General features: G+C 34.9%; 1 protein-coding gene across 1 annotated transcript in view; it reads left to right on the top strand.

The window, feature by feature from the left end:
• DDX46 (DEAD (Asp-Glu-Ala-Asp) box polypeptide 46) overlaps positions 1–9,676 on the top strand; it is a 70,138-nt gene extending 60,462 nt beyond the window's left edge. Inside the window, exons 20-23 of the mRNA XM_006888058.1 lie at positions 547–765; positions 1,432–1,576; positions 8,962–9,035; positions 9,629–9,676. Of these exons, the coding sequence (XP_006888120.1) occupies positions 547–765; positions 1,432–1,576; positions 8,962–9,035; positions 9,629–9,676 (486 nt within the window). The remainder of the gene's footprint in view (positions 1–546; positions 766–1,431; positions 1,577–8,961; positions 9,036–9,628) is intronic.
• The last annotated feature ends 7,185 nt before the right edge of the window (positions 9,677–16,861 follow it).

The following is a 16,861-nucleotide window of genomic DNA, read 5'->3' as shown; positions in this document are numbered from 1 at the left end:
CTTTTGTGTTAATTTTAACTAAAAGTAAATTTTAGGAACATTTGCAAAAAATCATTTGCTAATTTTGACAGTTTCTTAAGATTTTATGTAGGTCATTTACTATAACTTATAGAATATTGAGTTCAACCATGGGAGCACATCACTGTGCTTTGTACAGTACAAAGATTATGGTTCAGACGAAACTTGTAAGAGCCACTGAGTATGTAAATTATTTTGGAAATATTGCAGGATACCTGTAGCTAACTAATTATCAAGTTTATATTAGTGATTCAATAGAATTTTTAATAGAGAACTGAATGTTCTTCAGTTTAGTCTTCAAGAAGAGTATATGAGGTATATTATACTGTCAGTTATAAATATACACTGTTAAACTGGACAGTGGATAGGATTCTACTTTAGAAGAATGAATTGGCAATAAGGGTGAAGAACTAAATAGTGGCTTTCCAGAGAGAATAATTTCCTCCTTAGTTCTATTTCTGATTTCATCTGAGATATTTATTTTATGATTGTAGATATTTATTTTTTAAACATTTTTTTAAATTGTAGGATGTGATGCAGCAGGCTACCAATGCAATTCTCAGAGGTGGTACCATTCTGGCTCCCACTGTATCTGCAAAAACTATTGCAGAGCAACTTGCTGAAAAGATCAATGCCAAGCTTAATTATGTGCCTTTAGAGAAACAAGAAGAGGAGAGACAGGATGGTGGACAGAATGAATCTTTTAAGAGATATGAAGAAGAATTAGAGATCAATGACTTCCCACAGGCAAGTAACACATTTAAATGTGTCTTTTTAATTGAGACATAAAAAATGTGTCTTCTTTTAAAGATAAAAATCCATGGGCAACATTTTAATAGATGTTTTCTTTTTCTAAGGAAAGGAATAGAAGCAAAAAAAAAATCCATTTTATGAGTGTGTATGTAATAGTAGAATGTGTATATATTACACAATGTAATCCAAGTAAATTTACCATGTAGCTATATGTTAATTCACTCACTCCTTCATTGCCATTGAATCAATTAAGCTGACCCTGCAGCAGGTTTTCAGAGGCTGCAAATTGCACATGAGGAGAGTGCCCCTCTTTCTTCTACAGAGCAGCTGGTAGATTCAAACCACCTGCCTTAGGGGTTGGCAGTGCAAAGCCTTAACCCACTAGGCCACCAGAGCTCCCTGTATATTAATTATGATCTTAATGTTGGCTATTGGAAGCAAGAATGGCATCCACTTTCTAAACAATATGCCTCTGGAAACTCTTATCAACTTTGAGGCTTCGGGTCTTTTGTTCATAGGGTCCCTATGAGACGTGCTCAACTTGAGAGCAATCAACAACAACGTTGGTTATAAATATGATTTTTTCAAGCTGTTTGTCATCATACCAGGTTTTCCGCCTGATAGGAAATGATTGATTGTTTTACACCCTTTCTTTTGCAGACTGCTAGGTGGAAAGTTACCTCTAAGGAAGCTCTACAGAGAATCAGTGAATATTCTGAAGCTGCAATTACAATTAGAGGAACATACTTCCCCCCTGGCAAAGAACCCAAGGAAGGAGAACGGAAAATTTATTTGGCCATTGAAAGTAAGTTCTGTTGGTTTTATTTTAATCTTGAGTTAGACTAAGGTTGGTGTAGATAAAGTAGAATCAAAGAGAATGTGAGGACATTTCTACAGAGGACTGAAAATAAAAAAACTTATATAAGGAAAAAAAAATATTTATTTGAGGTCTTTAATTAGAAACCATTTAGTTTGTATATACATGTTAATAATCTGTGTTTGGGACTCTTTCCATTTTGATAGTTAAGCCAAACATGAAAAACACTCTTAAAGTCTGCTCTTTTTAAACTGTTTCTTACATTTATTTCAATATATTTTGTTCAAATGACAGTTTCTGGCTTGATTTTTTTTTTCCTCCTGGTGTAGTAATCCACTTTGTAGTAGGACAACTTGCTTCACTTTGTCTATTTTTAATATAAACATATTTGTAATAGCCTTGTTCCCTTTTGTTTTAAATAATAACATAAAAAAAAAATGCCATCTCAGTGAGTTCTACATATACAATTAAGTAACACTGATTACTTTCTCCAAGTTGGAAACACATTCTTGCATTTCTTTTCCAAATTTTCCAGCTCCGTTAACATGCACTTAATGCCTCTTAAGCAAATCTTTCCCCTCTCCTCCCTATCACAAGTTTGGTTTTTATTCCTATTTGCTTAATACGTGTGATCATACAGTATTTGTCCCAGTGCAACTAATTTCTTTTGCTCAGCATGATGTTTTCAGGGTTTATCCATATTGTATGCATCAGAATTTCATTTCTCTTTAGGACGGAGTAGTAGTCTTCCATAGTGTATACAGCATTTTGTTTATCCATTCATCAGTCAATGGCCATTTGGTTTGTTTCACCTTTTGCTAGTTGTGAAAATGCTACATTGAGCATAGGTGTGCAGGTTTATAATAGACTTAAAATATAGACTAGTCAGGTAACTTATGGTTGCTGTGAAGCTGAACACTGTGACACTGATGTGTCAAATGTGTTAATGGTTACCCATGGCAGACAGTGTTTGGTGGAGCTCCCCAATTAAAACAAGCTTGGAAGCAGGAGTGGCATCCACTTCAATAAAAGCTTGCCCCCAGAAACACTGTGAACCTGGAGAAAGGATGAAAGTCACACAATTGTTGAGGACTTTCATTCATTGGGTCGCTACGAGTCGCCTACGACTCAACAGCACTTAACAGCAACAGTCAGATGTCATTGCTCTGGAGTAGGAACAGATCCACTGCTGACCCTTCAGTGAGTTTTCAGAGGCAGTAAATGGCACAGGAGAACATTGCCCATATTTCTCTCTAGGAGTGGCTGGTAGATACAACTGTCAGAGAGATGGGAGTTTTCTGCTAGCAGCACAACTCTATGCTACCAGCACTCCCTAAAATACAAATATTTAGCTTGCTAAGTATTTGTTGTATTCTTATTTGTATTTTTGATAGTTTTTCAGGGAGGAGAATATCCCATGGACTGCCAAAAAAACAAACAAACAAATACTGGAGAAGGAGTAACCAGTGTGCTCCTTTGAGGCAAGGATGATAAACTTTGTTTCACATTATGTTAAGCTTATTGTTAGTCTGGTCCTTAGAAAAAGGCATCATCATGCTTGGAGTCATGGAGGGTCAGTTAAAGAGGAAAACCCTCAACTAGATGGATCGACACAGTGACTATAAAAAAGGGCTCAAGTATGCCAGAGTTTACGTGGATGGCACAGGATAGGGCAAGTTCAGATCTGTTGTTCATCAGGTTGCTGTGAGTCATAGTCCACTTGACAGCACCTAACAACAACAGTTGTGATTTGAGTAAAAGTTTACAGAGAAGATTGTTTTTTCACTCTACAATTCATACATACTGTGTTTTATGAATTGATTACAGTCACTGCATCTTTTCCTGCTGCCTCCCTGTGATTCTTGTTTCCATTCATAGTTCTGTCCTTTCCTTACCTGCCTTCTGACCTTTACTCCTGTGCAAATGCTGCCCCTTTGAATATGTATGGTTGAGCCTTCTAAGAAATGAGTGCCTTGTTTGTGCCTTTTATGCCTGCTCATTTGGTGAAAGTTGAACTCTGGGGTACAGTTCAGTTCCAAGTTCAAAAGGTGACCAGTGGCACTCAGAACAGTAAGCCTGGCTGTTTTTATGATTTTCAGTTTTGTTCCACATTTTTCTCCCAGTCTATGCAGGATCCTCTCTTGTAAATCCCTTCAGAGTGATCAGCATTGATAGCTGGCTATCATTTAGTTGTTCTGGTCCATCAGCTCCAACCCTCCACCAGGCAGATACAAGGAGAACAGGAAGGACTGAGTGCCTAGGTGGTCTGTGTATCTTCAATCTATTCAGTGGTCCTCTCTACTGCAGGAGAATCCCTGAAAGCAGCCAGAAGCTGTTTTAGAACCAATGAAAAGAAATCTCTCATATATAAGTAAAAATTTAAACTGGTTCAAAAAGTCTAAATAAAATAGGAAATCTACCCTTAATATTTAGATCTAGGTGAAATTATTATTTCCCTTTGTACATTAGCACAACAACATTAACCACAAACTATGCAACAACCTCATGCTGAGCAATATATTTTCTTCCCAATTTTTATTTTAGCTGTAATTCCAATCTTCTTGGCTCCTGATTCTATCCTTGCCCTCCCTCACCTTCATCCACCTCTCTTCCCTTCAAGCATTTGCTGTTCTAGTATGGCTTTGAATATTCTTTTTCTTCTTGTTGCACTTAATAGCTTTATTAGAAGAGGCTAAAATTACAAAAGACTTAAGAATTGGCATTGGGACCTTATTGCCAAAAGTGGGCACAACATTATTGAAACACATCTTCTCCTGTTTAGCTTCCTTGAGAATCTGACCCTTTACTTTTTCTCTACACAAGCCAGGGAACCATGAGTTCTGCAGCCAGTTTTTTGCAGAGTGGTCAAGCTTTCAGTTCACACTGGCCTGAGATAGGCTGATCTTCAAGCGCAGTCCCCTCCAGTGACACTCGTGAGCCTTGCTCTGGGCAGTCTTACCCTGATGGGTCACCTCTAGGTGCCCTAGATCCTGGGAGTGAACACTTCATTCATCATGATGACAGAAACATGCTTTTGCTACAGTTGTAAACATCAAGCTAAGAAAGCCATAGCTTGGAATTTTGTGGGTTACTTCTTCCTCATCTGTTAGATGGTACACAAGGAAAAAAAGGGGAGGATTTATATACTTGTTCTTTGTTCTTTTTTTATTTTGACAAAAGTTTACAGAAAAGTGTAATTTTCATTCATTAATGGTTGTACATTTTCCTTCCTATCCCTCCCAGTTTACTTAAAAATATATATATATATATATATATATTCATTCATTGTTACATAATTTCCTCCCCCCTGATTACTTTGCTGTGCACCTCTATCAGCACCTGTGTCAATCTAGAGACTAAGGTGCACCTGATATAGGTCATGATCTTTGACATTACTTGCTTTGCATCAGAAAGCTGGACAATGACTAGGGATGATAGAAGGAGAATTGATACCTTTGAGCTTTGGTGCTCGAGAAGAGTGTTGAATATACCATGGTCTGCTAGGAGAACAAATAGGTTTATCCTAGAGAGGGTAAGACAGGCTACTTCTTGGAAGCATGGATTCTGAAGCTTCGTCTGACATACTTTGGAAATGTTGCAAAGAGGGATCCTTGAAGAGGGATGTCATGTTTGGGAGGGTGGAGGGACGGCGCAGGAGAAGAAGACGCTCGATGACATCGATTGATTCAGTGACTGGAGTAAAGGGGGTAGGTGTGTTAGAAACCGTGAGATTGGCACAGGATAGAGCAGGGTTTAGGGCTATTGTACATAGGGTCGCTGTGAGTTGCAGGTGACTTGACAGCACATGACAATAACAATAACAACAACCTCTAATTCTGGACTATACAAATAATGCCTAATCATATATTCATTTCAAACAGTTCTTTCCTTCACCTGTTGAACTTTGCTATATGCTTGCTCTTTCTTTTGACAGCACTTTTTCCCCGATGCAAAACTACTTTTTTATTTCTTTACTGTTATTATGGGCATTGATTGTGAATCCAAGTAAAATGAAATTATTACAGCTTTCATTCTTTTCTCCATCTATCATGATATTGCCTGTTGAGGATTTTTATTTTCTTGATGTAATATATATCAAAGCCATAACCTTTGATTTTCTGCACCAGATGTTTCAAGTTCTGTTCACTTTCAGCAAACTTGGTTGTGGGTTATGCCATCTACATAATACAGGTTGCTGATGAGTTTTCCTCCAATCTTAGTACCTCACTCATAGTATAGTCCAGTTCCTCAAATAATTTGCTCAGTATACAGATTGAAGAAAGGATACAACCCTGATGCATAACTTTCCTGATTTTAAACAGTGCAGTACTCCCTTGTACTGTTTGAACTACAATTTCTTGGCCTATCTATAGGTTTCACTTGTCTCTCTCTCTCTCTTCTATACACACACACACACACACACACACACACACGTACCTATATATTTATATACATACTTAATATGCCTATATGTGTATTTATGTAACTTCATGTTTTTTTATGGTTATTACCCATTAATTTTTTTTGAAATAACATTCTATTTTAGAACATCTTTTGCCCAACATGTTTGATTACACTTTAATATGTTTTTCCATTTCAACTTTTTATTGTGATTTGAGTGAAAGAAAGTTCACAGAACAAATTCGTTTTCCATTCAGCCATTTATACACTGAAGCCACCCTACCTTGTGACACTGACTACAACTCCCACATTGTAACTGCCTCCTGCTGATCTTGTTTCATCATGTCTACTCATCCTTCTTGCCATCTGAATTTTATCCTGGGCACATACTGCTTTTTATCTCACATAGTTGATTGTTCTAAGGCAGACTTCTTTAATGTTATTGTTCTCTTTAGACATGTGTCTATTGTTTGGCTGAAAGGTGATCCACAGGACTAAGTTTTATTCCAGGTGCAAAGATTGACTGAGGGCAGTAGTCTTTGAAGTTCTACCAGTCTCATATCAAACCAGTACACAAGGTCATTTTTTTATGATCATAGTTTTGTTCCACATTTTGCTTCCAGTCTTTCCAGAACCCTCTAGTATGATCTCTTTCAGAGCAGGCAGTCTAGTTCTTCTGGTCTCAGTATTATAGATGTTGTGGTTTGCATGATTATTTATTCTTTTGCCTAATTGTTTTTATATATCTTTGATTCCTCCCACCCCCTTCTTTGTTTTGGACAGGAACACATTGACAGTTACACAGTTAGATTACACAGTTACATTAGTTACACAGGAACACACTGACAGTTAGACGGCAGCTTTAACCATTTTGTATGCAGATTATCTAGTGCCATTTTGAGCGTGTCAGGAACCTTGAAAAGGTTGCCATTCTGTTTTCATTGATCTAGCATCCTTTCCCTATTTTACCATTTTGTGTTTTGATTTTTTGGTTGTTGGGTTCTTTTTGTTTTTGGATTGATGTTGTTTGGTCTCATAAAGTTGATTAAGGGAGCATATTATTCATGAATGATACTGTTTATAAGTTCGTATGTTATTTGGCTGGTAGAAAGATATAGTCCAGAAATTCCATCAATTCCAAGTTAAAGCCTATTTTAGGGTGATAATCTTGGACGTTCCTCTTGTCTCTGTCAGCCCAAGAAGTCTGCCTTGATGAGAAATTTGTGTTTTGTTTTTATGTTTTTCTCCCAATCCGTCCAAGACCTTCTGTCCTGTCTGTAGTCAGAATATTAAGTAGTGATAGCAGGGCACCATCTAGGTCCTGTCTCATATTAGAGAAGGCTGTGGGTCATACAGGCTGACCAGTACAGTCATATGGGTCATAGTCCTATGGACTAGCTTCTTTTTTTTAGGTTGTTGGGGTTTTTATAATTGATTTGCTTACAAACTTTATCTACATTGTGTTTCATACTATTCTTCATTCACATTGTGTTTCACACAATCATTCTCATGCATTTTGTTTCATAAACTCAATCACCATTGGACCTTGCCCGTCATTACCCTGTCTTTTTGCCCAAATCCTTCCCCTTTCCTTGCCCCCTCAACCTCCACCCACAAAACTGTGTAAACCTGTGGTTTTCCCCCTACATATCCTCACCCTTCTGCTCCCCTTCTTGGGTTCCCATACATGTTTGTTTGGTTTTTTAAAATTTTATTTATTAATTTTAATGAACATTTATAGAGATTTTGGATTTCCATTCATTCATTGTTGCTCTTTTTTTTCCTCTACCTCCCCCCCCCCTCCATTTCACTCCTCTGGACTAGCTTCTTTTATTCCTTTGTTGTGTAGAAGTAAGACCAATAATTGGATCTTAGGTGGCCACTTAAAAGTTTTGGGTTTTTTTTATTTATTTATTTTCTTCACTTAAAGTTTTTTAAGACCCCAGATGCTATTCATCAAACTAGGATGTAGTCTTCATTTATAAGGCTTGGTTCCCTTTTGAGCCATTTGCTGATCTCAAAAAAACGTTCTTCAGTAAATACCTACTAAATAAACCAGCAAAGGACATTTATGCTCTTTAACCTTTACTCAAGGAGCTCTGGTGGCTTAGTGGTAAGGAATTGCACTGCCAAAACAGAGGTATGATTAGGACTAGTGTGATTAAAAAACCCTACAATAAAATAGAAATTAATGTAAAAAATTCACAAAGGTAAAAATAACTACTGTTTCTAATCCATCAGTTGCTCCACAGGAGAAAGATGTCTAGACAACTCCTATGCAGGGTATTGCCTCTGAAAACCCTCAGGAGGGCCATCTATGGGTCGTTCAGACTTGAGAGTACTCAACAGCAACCTTAACTCATTGTCTTATGGACAAATTGCTAATCATGTTCTCTTCACTCATCAATCAACATAGCAGGAACTGTTAACACTACATAAAATGTGACCTCAGTAGTTACATTTAACTCTTTAAATATAGTAAACAATATTATTAAAAAAATATATGTTGCATTTTAAAAAAATCAATAATAAAATAAAAGCTTACATAATGGATCAGAAAAAAAAAGATAAAAATGGTGGTGATGCTTACATGTTAAGTCTTAAAAATAAGGAGAGTCTAGTCATCTAAACAAATTTTAAAAATTGCTAAGAAAGCACCATAGTAGGTGGGTAGCCTTTTTAAAAAAAATAAATACAGTGTAAGTAAGAAAAAAAAAATAGTAAACAATAATAAACAGGTATAATAATAAACTAAAAAATTTTATGAAAATTAGCTGGTATTCTTTTTGCCCATCACTGAAAAGACTATTTTGATAGGTGTATACTTTTCCTTGAAATCAGTTACTATCTTTAATCCTTTTCATGGTATAGAATTCCATTACATGGTGAACATAACAATATAATTCTGTTAATACCAGCAATTAGTTTTCTTTCTTTCTTTTTTAACAATTGGTTTTCTAATCACCCATCAGGTGCCAATGAACTGGCTGTGCAGAAAGCAAAGGCAGAAATCACAAGGCTTATAAAAGAAGAACTGATCCGCCTGGTGAGTGAAAACCTCAAGGATTTGCTTTATTTAAAGAAATGTTTTATTGCAGTATGACTTAGTACAGGAAAAGTACACCATTCATAATTATATAGCTTGATGAATTTTCACAATTTGAGCTTTGAGCTTATTATTATACTCACTACCTAGATTGAGATAGTGACATTATTATTAGCATTCCAGAAGCCCTCCTCATCACTGTTACTCTTTTTTTAAAAAAATAAAGAAAGAAAATGCAACTCTTTTTATATGTCTTCCAAAGAAGACAGTGTCTTCTTTCCCTATTGTATTGGGAAGAAAATTTAAAGCGAGTATACAATGAGAGAAAAGAAGGGAAACAAAATGGCTTTTAAATCTCCACTCTTTCAACAAGACATCTGGGAGCACCTTGTGCATTTGTTCAAGCCACAACTGTTAAGTCAAAAGACTACTGAGTGAAGAAAGAGAAAACTATTATTAACAGTTCCTTTTTCCTCAGTGCAGTAATGTTAACAGTTTCATTTTAAATATCTGACTTATGCATTTATAAATTATTTTGACTTGTATTTCCTATGTTCTTCTTTGTAACCATGTGACATTTTTTTCTGTTGCAGCAAAATTCATACCAGCCAACGAATAAAGGAAGATACAAAGTCTTATAACCATCTGGAAAAAACTTACCTGGGCTCATATGTGATACATGTAACTGTAATCTGCAGTTCAATATAATGTAAATTAAGACTTTTAAATACTGTCATGCTGATTTTTTTAGCCCAAGAATCTAGTATTTGCTAAGGAAATCTTCATTTAGTAAGAACTGCCTCAGTTAACAGACTATATTTAAAGCAGAACTGTTTTCAGACTGTGGTCTCATAAAATTTAAATATTAACAAGTACATTTTAAGTATTGGGTAATGTTCCAGCAGTTTTAAAATACTGACAGTTTGAACTTCCCATTGACATTAATAAAATACACAAGTCACTACAGGGCTATGCATCATATCCTCTTTTAATGAAATTGCAATCATCTCAAAAGACAAAATTGAAAAAAATATTCTCCCATTGAATTTGTGTCCTCTTGACCATAAAACTGACTGCATTCAGTGGAACACTATGAACTGGATTTAAGAATGTTACAATAGAATTTATACAAAGTGCATTTAGGATTTCTGTTTTAATTTTTATCATCATAAATCATCAATAGTTGGATTACTTTGGTTTTTATAATATTAAAGATTTGTAGTAGAAGGATTATTTTGCAGTTCTTCACATTATGAAAAGTTTTTAGTATTTACAACTTCTAGGTGGCCTTTGAAACCTCTGGCTCTCTAGCAACTAAGTTTTTAAACTTCCCTTGAAAGAAAGTGATTTGTAGCCTGAAAAAGTGAATATGATTCCTTTTTTATCCTGAAAGTGTTTCCTTTTACATATGTAGATATGGCATGTACAAACACTATTTTACTTAAATACCTTTTTTTTTTAAAGGTTTATTCAGTAGTCTAAATTGTTTCTCTTTCTTTAAAAGTGTCAAAAATAATATTACCTAAGTCTGTGCTTTGGACTTAAGACTTCAGCTTCTGTCAGTGAAATTTAGTTCACAGGGAATCATAAAGTATAATTTTGGACCCTCAATACCTTTCTCAAATATTCTAATTTAAGTTGTATTTAGATCCTCTAACATTCTTTTCAAGGTTCCTTCAAAACAGATTTTCCAGAAGTACACAGATTGTATTTCTTAAATTAAGAGACAAAGCAGTGTTTTTGTTTTTTAATAATCTTGTCTTCAGGGTTTTTTAAAAAAAGAAAATAGAAATACACAATAGCTGTTAAAACTAATCATTTTCTTAATATTTCTTTTTTTTTCTTCATGATACATTAAATGGCTTACATGTCAAGGAATATGCATCATTATTTCTTCAATATACAGTTAACCTTACAGGAAAACTTACGATGTAACTGGGAAATCTTTTTGGAGTCCACACATGGACTTAGAAAGCAGGCAAATCACATGTAACAGCAGATCCAGATAAACCATTTATTCTAAAATTCTAGTAGGCATCTTGGGCTCCCTTTTCTTGCAGATTATTTATTTCCTTATTTTCATTCCTCAGTAGTAGTTCCTTTCCTTTGATGATAGTATGGCAGTCCGTCATTGGTAATACTTGGTGCTCCCTTCAACCAGCTGGATCACTTGTAGATTCAGAATTTTATATAATTTTATCATTACATTTATGGTTGTGTATCTAGTTGTGATGAGCCACATGTTTTGTTCTGAAAGGAGACACATATGTCTATTTTTTTTTTTTTATGTCACACTGATTCTTTTTTTTAAATTTGGATGATGTACAGACTTTGTTTTTTAATGCAGTGTCAATATTGGCTTATGTTTTCTACATTCCTTATAAAATAAAGTAATGCAATCTGCATTTTCCTAAAATTTCTTGAGATGTTTTCTGCTGTTTCACTAATTTTGTTTACATTGACAGATATATGAAGCCATTATTATGTTTATGCTCTTTATCATAATTTAAAAAAATTTTACCACTTTACAATAAAAACAAATATATTTTCTTCCAAAAATACCTTCCTATAGGATAGTCTTTGTTCTTTATTTGACCTAAGACATAGAGGCTGTTGGTCAAATAAAAGGTTTGGTGCCAAGTGCAATTTCTTTTATAGCTTTTGTACTTTTATAAAATGGAAGTATAGAATGAAAAAGTCATTATAAATGTTATTTGTGAAACCCATTCCCTATGTTATCTCTGGTATAGCAACATTAGATAATTAAAATACTTTATAAAAATGGGATTTTTCTCAGTTACTATTTCTTTCCCACTAATTATATGGAGAAGAAATCGTGGTGGTACCATGGTTAAAGCACCAGGGTATACTCAACAGCTGCTCTGCAGAGAAGAATGTAGCAGTTTCTCTTTTTTTTTTTTAAAAAAAAAATCATTTTAATGAAAGTTTACAGAGACTTAGGGTTTCCATTCATTTATTGTTACACTTTTCTCCCTGCCTACCCCTTCCCCTCCAATTTACTCTTCTCTTTGAAAAGTAAAAGAAAAATTCTTTCATTGTTATACAATGCCTCCCCTTTCCAAGTCCACTCCACTGTGCAGCCTTCATTCTGGACAATAATACCTAATCATATATTCCTTTTAAACAGTTCTCTTCGTCATCTGTTTCAATGCAGTATACATGATCCCCTCTTTCTCAGTCTTCCCTCAACTCCGAGGTCAGTTCTGTTTTACAGCAGTGGCCCTATGCAATATTTGTCCTTTTGTGACAAATATTTCACTCAGCATAATGTCCTTCAGGGTCCCCATTTTGCATAATATTTCATGAGTTCCTTGTTTTTCAGTGCTGCATAGTATTCCATTGTGTGAATACACCAGAGCTTCTCTATCCATTTGTTTGTTGATGGGCACTTGGGTTGTTTCCAACTCTTTGCTATTATGAACAAAGCTGCAGTAAACATGGGTGTGCATATATCTGCTTGGGTGGCAGTTATGGTTTCTTTAGGGTACATTCCCAGTAGTGGAATTGCTGGGTCAAATGGTATTTCAATTTGCAACGTTTTGAGAAAGTGCCATACAGCCTACCATAATGGTTGCACCATTTTACACTTCCACCAACAGTGAATAAGGGTTCCAGTTTTTCTGCAACCTCACCAGCATTTGATATTTGCTGTTCTGTTAAATTTTGCTAGTCTTACTGGGGGGGTGAGATGATATCTCATAGTAGTTTCTCTTTTTTTTTTTTAATTGTAGTTTTAACAAAAGTTTACAGAAAAGTTGGATTTTCATTGATTGTTGCACATTTTCTTCCCTTTTTTAAAAAAAAAAAAATTACTCATTTTCTGTTGCACAATTCCGTCCCTTCCCTTCCCGAGTCCACTTTACCATATCTATTTTTCCTGGACTGTTATACAAATAATGTTTGATCATAGATTCCTTTTAAACAGTTGTTTCCTTTATCTGTTCCAATGCAGTGTTCATTATCTGCTCTTTTCCTAGTTCCACCCTCTAACCTCCCATGTCAGTCCTCTTTTATAACAGTGGTTTTACACAGTTTTTGTCCTTTTGTGACTGAGATATTTCACTTAGCATAATGTCCTCCAGGGTCACCCATGTTGTGTAATGTTTTACGAGTTCCTTGTTTGTCAGTGCTATGGAGTATTCCACTGTGTGACTATACTATAGTTTTTCTGTCCATTTGTTGATACACACTTGAGTTCCTTCCATCTCTTTGCTGTTGTGAGCAGTAAATATGGATATCTGTTTGCTTGGCAGCTTTGGTTTCTTTATCATATATCCTCAACACTGGAATTGTTGAGTCAAATGATTTTTCTATTTCTAACTTTTTGAGAAAGTGTCAGACCACCTTCCATAGTGATTATACCATTTTACATTCCCATCAACATACCTCATAGTTGTTTTGTTTTTATTTGCATCTCTTGGATACCTAGGGATTTTTTAATATTTCTCATGTGTTTGTTTGCCACTTGAATGTCTTTGATGAAGTATCTATTCATTGTCCATTTTGCTTGGGGCTTTTTTTTTTCTTGTTGAGGTGCTATTGTCTAAATTTTAGATAGGAGCCCTTTTTTCAGTTGTGTCATTGCCAAATATTTTTTCCCAAATGGTGGAGTTTCATTTTTACCCAGTTTGAGAGGCTTTTTGATGTGCTTAGGGATTTGATTCTTAGAAGTCCCATTCATCTATTTTGTTCTCTCCTAGTTGTAGGTTTTTCATGATGTTTGGAAGACTGCCCATACTGTGAATTAGGGCTTCTAAGTTACTCTAAACTTTTTTTCTAATGAAGTTTATAGTCTTTGGTTTTACTCCAAGGTCCTTGATCTACACCTTGAATTGGGTTTTGTGTATGGTGTGAGTTGTGGGTCTTGTTTGAGTTTTCTTTTTTTGACAATTTAGAGATACATATTTTATTTATAAACAGGTGAATTATGTCTCTTATAAAGTCTACTTTGGGATAAGGAAAGTAATATAAAGAAGTAATTGCTGTTTCCACAGTACATTCTACTGATTCCTAAAAAATTATTTTGTTACTTTTTTAAAAGAAAAAGAAAGCCACGTTATTTATGTATACTTGAGTTTTCTATAGATGATTTTCCAATTTTGCCAACATCACTTGTTAAAATGGTTGTTGTTTCCCCACTTAACTGATTTCATCTCCTTGTTAAAAATCCGTTGACCATAGATAGAGGAGCTGATTTCTGGGTTCTCAATTCTATTCCATTGATCTGTGTGTCTGTCACTGTACTAGTACCACCACTAGTAGTCTTCACCACCGCTATTGTTTAGTAGGATTTCAGATCAGCGAGTGTGATGCTTACTTCCTTGTTTCTTTTTTTCAGGAGTGCTTTACTTACTTCAAGTCTCTTTCCATTCTAGATAACACAGAAAATTGCCTTTTTCATCTCGTTGAAGAATAGAATTGCTATCTGTTTTGGGATTGCATTGAACTTGTAGAGTGCCTTTGGTAGAATTGCCATTTTCACAGTATTGGGTCTTCTTATCCATGAGCATAGTATATTCATCCATTTCTCCAGGTCTCTTTGTTTATTGTAGTTATGTTTTGTATTTTTCTTTGTGTAGGTCTTTTGTGTGTCTATAGTTAAATTTACTCCCAACTATTTTATCTTATGATTAGCTATAGTGGTGAAGCTCCCTCATTAAAACAAGCTTGGAAGCAGGAGTGGCATCCACTTCCATAATAGCTTGCCTCTGGAAACCCTATGAACCTGGAGAGAGGACGAAAGTTATACAGGAGGTGTCAAGGACTTTTGTTCATAGGGTTGTTATGCGTCGCCTGCTACTCGATATCACTTAACAACAACATTGTGATATTGTTTTTCTTAGCTCCATTTTTGTATTAGTTTTGTCACTGTGGAGAAATCCAACTGATTTTTGTATGTTGATCTTGTATCTTGCTACTTTGCTGAATTGGTTGACTATATCCAGTAGTTACTGAGTCTTCAGGGTTTTCTAAGTATACTGTCATATAAAGATACTGCATATAAAGATACTTTGACCTCCTCTTTGTCAATTTTGATACCTCTTATTTCCTTTCCTTACTGCTATTGCTAAGACTTCCAAAAGAATATTGAATAGGACAGGTGATAGTGGGCAACCTTGCCTAGTTTCTGTTCTCAAAGGGAATGCCTTTAATCTCTCTCCATTGGCTCTTGGTTTTGTGCATGTACCTTCTACTATGTTGAGAAATTTCCCATCTATTCCTATTTTGTTGAGTGTTTTAATCAGGAAAGGGTATTGGATTTTGTCAGAGGCCTTTTTTTGCATCAATTGATAGGATCATATGGTTCTTGCTTGTTTTGTCGATATAATGAATTACATTGATTGTTTTTAATAAGTTGAGCCATCCTTGCATACCTGTTATGAATCCCATTTAGTCATGGTAAATTCTTTTTACATATATATAGTTTGATTCTAGTGGCCAGGATTTTTGCATCTATGTTCATTCGAGATAATGGTCTGTAGTTTTTTTTTCTATTTTGGTGATGTCTTTACTTCATTTTGGTATCAAACGATATGTTTGCTTCATGGAATGAGTCTAGAAAAGTTGCATCTTTTCCTGTTTTCTGAAATACTTTATGTAGAACTGGTGACTTTTCTTCTCTGAATGTTTGATAAAATTTACTAGTAAAATTATCTGGTTCAGAGCTTTTTTTGGTTGGAAGTTATCTTATTACATGTTCAATTTCCTCTTTTGTAATGGGTCTGTTCAGGCGTTGTACTTTGGCCAGTGTCAGTTTGGGTAGGTTGTGAGTTTAAGTATTTCAGTATAGTTATTCATAATATTTCATTGTTTCGCTTTTTATTATAGCTCATTTTGTTGTGACATTGCCCCTTTCATCTCTTATTCAGATTATTCTTTCTCTTCTTTTGTTAGCTTTGCTAACAAGGTTAAAGGAACCTTTTTGAAGAACAAACTCTTGGTCTTATTGCTGGTTTCATTTATTTTTCTATTTCATTTCTTTCTGCCCTAATTTTTATAATTTCATTTCTTTAGAGGTTATTATAGGGTTTTCTTGCAGTTCTTTTTCAAGTTATTAGAGATACTGGGTTAAAAAATCCATTATAAAAAAAATCCATTATCATTTTTTTTTCTTCTTCCCTTTTGGGGGAGGGGTTTGCTTATTGCTGTAAATTAACCTCTAATTACTGCTTTGGCTGTTTCCCAGGGATTTTTTTTTAATTGTGTTTTCATTATAATTTTTTTCAAGAAAAATTTTTTATTTCTTCTGTTACCCACTCATGTTGAAGCAGAGTGTTGTTCAGCTTCCAAATATATGGGTTTTTTCCTTTTTAAAAATTCTCTTCTTAATTTCTAATTTTGTATTCCTGTGTTGTGTTTTTTTTTTTTTTAATTTATTGAGGCTTGCTTTGTGACCTCAAATTTTATCTATTCTGGAAAATACTCTGTACATGTTGCAGAAGAATATATACTGAGGTTTTGGGGGGTGCATTAGCCTAAATATATCTATGAGATCAAGTTGGTTATTTGCGTGCTTTAATTCTTCAGCATCTTTGTTGAGTTTCTTTATGGTAGTTCTGTCTTTTCTTGAGAGTGGTGTATTGAAGTCTCCTACTACTATATTGCGGTGGTGTCTGGTTGGTGTGTTTTGTTGGGTTTTTTCCCAGTTGTTGTCCTTTTAAGCATTAAATAGTGACCTTCCTTTTTTTTATGTAAAAGATTTTTTTTCTATATTTTATTAATTTTCATAAACATTTACAGAGATTTTGGGTTTCCATTCATTCCTTGTTGCACTATTCTCTCTACCCTCCTCCCAGTTTGTTCTT

The sequence above is a fragment of the Elephantulus edwardii genome, unplaced genomic scaffold (genome assembly GCF_000299155.1).
Source record: "Elephantulus edwardii isolate Elephantulus edwardi_28Jun2011 unplaced genomic scaffold, EleEdw1.0 scaffold00064, whole genome shotgun sequence".
NCBI lineage: Eukaryota > Metazoa > Chordata > Mammalia > Macroscelidea > Macroscelididae > Elephantulus > Elephantulus edwardii.
Note: the sequence above shows the minus strand (reverse complement) of the source record. Positions and strands in the feature narration are given on the sequence as shown.